The sequence below is a fragment of the Centruroides sculpturatus genome, unplaced genomic scaffold (genome assembly GCF_000671375.1).
Source record: "Centruroides sculpturatus isolate CEXI.00-Female unplaced genomic scaffold, Cexi_2.0 scaffold1044, whole genome shotgun sequence".
In the NCBI taxonomy this organism is placed as follows: Eukaryota; Metazoa; Arthropoda; class Arachnida; order Scorpiones; family Buthidae; genus Centruroides; species Centruroides sculpturatus.
This window is the reverse complement of record NW_019385231.1, coordinates 1-4249: the sequence shown is the minus strand read 5'-3', so window position 1 is coordinate 4249 and position 4249 is coordinate 1. Positions and strand designations below refer to the sequence as shown.

The window sequence follows — 4249 nt, the reverse complement described above, 5'->3', positions numbered from 1 at the left end:
TATATTTATTATATATTATATATATTTACTTATATAAATAAAATGTTTAATAGTTTAAAACTTTGATCAAATTTACCTTAACTGATCAAAACTTTAAAGGACTTCATACAATCTACGAAGTTCTAACATTAATTCAATTAGTGTTTATAAAAGGCAAATACAGTGTAAATCATATTTCTCGGTTTAAAATCATTTCTGAGAATTGCACTGAGGTATTACAGGAGGAAGTCGCAACTCTTTTTTTTTAAATTATAAATAACATCAATGTAAAAGTATTGACATTTAATAATAATAATAATAATAATATAAGTAAAATGAAATATATAAATAACATTCTCTGTAAAGGATTAAATTTACCTTTCCTTCTCTAAGTTCAAACGATCTACATTTAAAACCATTGCAGATTACACATCAACAAACAACGCCCCCATTTATAAAATCTTCTAATTAAAAATTAAATTTCTAAGTGATTAATTTTTTTTAATACATATTTGAAATATTTATCGCTTTATCGAAATTAAATAAAATAATTAATATTTATTTTTATCGTAAATAAATTACAAATATTTTTATATACAGTAATAAAGTCATAGACATAATAAGTTTTATGGTTCAAGTTCATCATTCGGTTCGGATTTTTCCGAATGAAGAATTTCGTTCCATCCTTCCAATTTCGCTTTAAGAGTTTCGGTATCCGTTGTAAGTAATTCTTGAAGGAAGCTTATCGATTGAAATGGTCCTTTCGCCGATATTACCACGTTAATTTTTTCGTCAATTCTTAAAGTCATATTATCTAATGGCGCTAACCAGCTGAGAATTTTGCGCAAAGTCTGTAACCTTCTATGTTTATCTCCTGGAATAATTTTCATAAGAAGTTTTATTGGCTCCATTTCCACCGATTCCTTTGGTTTCTTTTTATCTTCAATGGGACAAAATGCCTTTGGATTTGCAGTAGCAGCTAGAAGATGATAAGTTTCTCTAGCATAAGAGGGAATCCATTGCAAATTATCAGGAAATGAAGATTCGTTTCTTGCCATCTTCAAAAATGAGAAGCAAAGATTAATAATGTTTATTGTTTTAATATTTTCTTCTTCGTTTCTTTCATTGTAGTAACAGTTTTTGTCTAAGAATTTATTAAAGTATTTAGCCAACCATGCTTCTTTTGCAGAATCGATTCGTTCTTTACTACTTAGCCACCCGATTATCAATCTATATGTAAATTGTATAATGTTTTTATGAATTTTATGACAGTTTGCTAGAAGCAGCATTTCACTCTGGGATTTAGGTAATTTTCTTGCCATATCCGCTAAACGTTTATCTAAAAAGTTAATAATGGACGTATTAGAAGTTGTTGCAGGTCTAATTAAAAATTTCTGTAGCTTTAGAGTAATCAAATGTTTGGCCACAATCCAAGGAAAACTGAAGAAACGTATAGAATTTTGAAAGTCTTTTGGTCGAAATAAGTAGGTAACTGCATACCATGCAGATGCTTTCTTTAAAATTTTGTCTTGAAAGTTACTTAAATTTACAAAATCGTTGTCTTCATTTTCATTAAGGCCAAACTCCTTATAAAATTCTTCTCTGAAACGTTCATGCAATTTTTCAACTGAACCAATTAGAAATTTTTCTACGTCTATTATATCGTGTCTTTGACTAAATCGTTCATGAACTTGTTGAAAAGCTCCAGTTATTAATTCCACTTCGGTTTCAATACCGTATCTTTGCATAATGCACTGTAAAAGATAATCATATTTCGCCTTGGATTTTAAAGCAGAGTTTTTATATTCTTCCCATCCTTCATAAATTAAATCAGGATCATGCTACAAAAGAAAATTCAAATTTTATATAATACTGTATATATTTCTTTATTATTGTAGTTTTAATTATAATTAATAGTTTCTAATAATAAAAAAATTTTATCAATTATGAACGTTTTTGTAGTTCTTTAAAATACTTATTTTAAAAGTAAAAAATGACTTACTTTTAAGTCTACAGTTTCTAATTCAATAGAACTTGTATTTCGTTCAAAAAGTTTACAGTTTCTATATAATTCTCCCAGAGCTCTGTTAGAAATATAAGTTTCTTTGTCAACTCTTTCCATGAAATCGGGAAATTTTTTAGGCTTTTCATCTAAACTTAATGGTTCAAAATATCCAGATTTTACATAATCCAAAGACAGTGAAAATTTTCTCGCAATTTGTTTGCATACGTCTATATTTAATCCATTGCAGTCTGAAATGGCTAAATGAGCATTTCCAATCGTTCCAATTTGATCATTTTTTATATAATCGCTCAGTACTTGTACCGAATCATCCAGCTGGAAAGAATTTTAAAAATGTTTAAAGTTTATTTTAAAATCATTTATTTATAGAATTTAACTTAATTAACAAAATGGAAATTATGCTGACTCGTAAATTAAATATTTATTTTTATCGTAAATAAATTACAAATATTTTTATATACAGTAATAAAGTCATAGACATAATAAGTTTTATGGTTCAAGTTCATCATTCGGTTCGGATTTTTCCGAATGAAGAATTTCGTTCCATCCTTCCAATTTCGCTTTAAGAGTTTCGGTATCCGTTGTAAGTAATTCTTGAAGGAAGCTTATCGATTGAAATGGTCCTTTCGCCGATATTACCACGTTAATTTTTTCGTCAATTCTTAAAGTCATATTATCTAATGGCGCTAACCAGCTGAGAATTTTGCGCAAAGTCTGTAACCTTCTATGTTTATCTCCTGGAATAATTTTCATAAGAAGTTTTATTGGCTCCATTTCCACCGATTCCTTTGGTTTCTTTTTATCTTCAATGGGACAAAATGCCTTTGGATTTGCAGTAGCAGCTAGAAGATGATAAGTTTCTCTAGCATAAGAGGGAATCCATTGCAAATTATCAGGAAATGAAGATTCGTTTCTTGCCATCTTCAAAAATGAGAAGCAAAGATTAATAATGTTTATTGTTTTAATATTTTCTTCTTCGTTTCTTTCATTGTAGTAACAGTTTTTGTCTAAGAATTTATTAAAGTATTTAGCCAACCATGCTTCTTTTGCAGAATCGATTCGTTCTTTACTACTTAGCCACCCGATTATCAATCTATATGTAAATTGTATAATGTTTTTATGAATTTTATGACAGTTTGCTAGAAGCAGCATTTCACTCTGGGATTTAGGTAATTTTCTTGCCATATCCGCTAAACGTTTATCTAAAAAGTTAATAATGGACGTATTAGAAGTTGTTGCAGGTCTAATTAAAAATTTCTGTAGCTTTAGAGTAATCAAATGTTTGGCCACAATCCAAGGAAAACTGAAGAAACGTATAGAATTTTGAAAGTCTTTTGGTCGAAATAAGTAGGTAACTGCATACCATGCAGATGCTTTCTTTAAAATTTTGTCTTGAAAGTTACTTAAATTTACAAAATCGTTGTCTTCATTTTCATTAAGGCCAAACTCCTTATAAAATTCTTCTCTGAAACGTTCATGCAATTTTTCAACTGAACCAATTAGAAATTTTTCTACGTCTATTATATCGTGTCTTTGACTAAATCGTTCATGAACTTGTTGAAAAGCTCCAGTTATTAATTCCACTTCGGTTTCAATACCGTATCTTTGCATAATGCACTGTAAAAGATAATCATATTTCGCCTTGGATTTTAAAGCAGAGTTTTTATATTCTTCCCATCCTTCATAAATTAAATCAGGATCATGCTACAAAAGAAAATTCAAATTTTATATAATACTGTATATATTTCTTTATTATTGTAGTTTTAATTATAATTAATAGTTTCTAATAATAAAAAAATTTTATCAATTATGAACGTTTTTGTAGTTCTTTAAAATACTTATTTTAAAAGTAAAAAATGACTTACTTTTAAGTCTACAGTTTCTAATTCAATAGAACTTGTATTTCGTTCAAAAAGTTTACAGTTTCTATATAATTCTCCCAGAGCTCTGTTAGAAATATAAGTTTCTTTGTCAACTCTTTCCATGAAATCGGGAAATTTTTTAGGCTTTTCATCTAAACTTAATGGTTCAAAATATCCAGATTTTACATAATCCAAAGACAGTGAAAATTTTCTCGCAATTTGTTTGCATACGTCTATATTTAATCCATTGCAGTCTGAAATGGCTAAATGAGCATTTCCAATCGTTCCAATTTGATCATTTTTTATATAATCGCTCAGTACTTGTACCGAATCATCCAGCTGGAAAGAATTTTAAAAATGTTTAAAGTTTATTTTAAAATCATTT

At 28.2% G+C, this 4249-nt stretch overlaps 3 protein-coding genes across 5 annotated transcripts in view; all 3 read right to left on the bottom strand.

Moving 5' to 3' along the window:
- Positions 1-435, bottom strand: part of LOC111636487 (tyrosine-protein kinase shark-like) — a 78519-nt gene extending 78084 nt beyond the window's left edge. The window contains exon 1 of one of the 3 annotated variants that reach the window (XM_023381747.1): positions 358-435. The gene's annotated coding sequence lies outside the window, so the exon portion shown is untranslated. Of the gene's footprint in view, positions 1-76; positions 327-357 lie in introns of those variants that run through there. The other 2 variants (XM_023381749.1, XM_023381748.1) reach the window with 2 other exon arrangements.
- Positions 436-582: 147 nt separating this feature from the next.
- Positions 583-2320, bottom strand: LOC111636486. The gene is made up of 2 exons (XM_023381746.1): positions 1982-2320; positions 583-1820 (listed from the first exon to the last, which is right to left on the bottom strand). Exons 1-2 carry the CDS (start codon positions 2099-2101, stop codon positions 606-608), a joined length of 1335 nt encoding a protein of 444 aa, XP_023237514.1. The 5' UTR covers positions 2102-2320; the 3' UTR covers positions 583-605.
- A 148-nt stretch (positions 2321-2468) lies between these two features.
- LOC111636485 lies at positions 2469-4206 on the bottom strand. The gene is made up of 2 exons (XM_023381745.1): positions 3868-4206; positions 2469-3706 (listed from the first exon to the last, which is right to left on the bottom strand). The coding sequence occupies exons 1-2, from the start codon at positions 3985-3987 to the stop codon at positions 2492-2494; spliced, it is 1335 nt and encodes a 444-aa protein (XP_023237513.1). The 5' UTR covers positions 3988-4206; the 3' UTR covers positions 2469-2491.
- Positions 4207-4249: the final 43 nt, after the last annotated feature.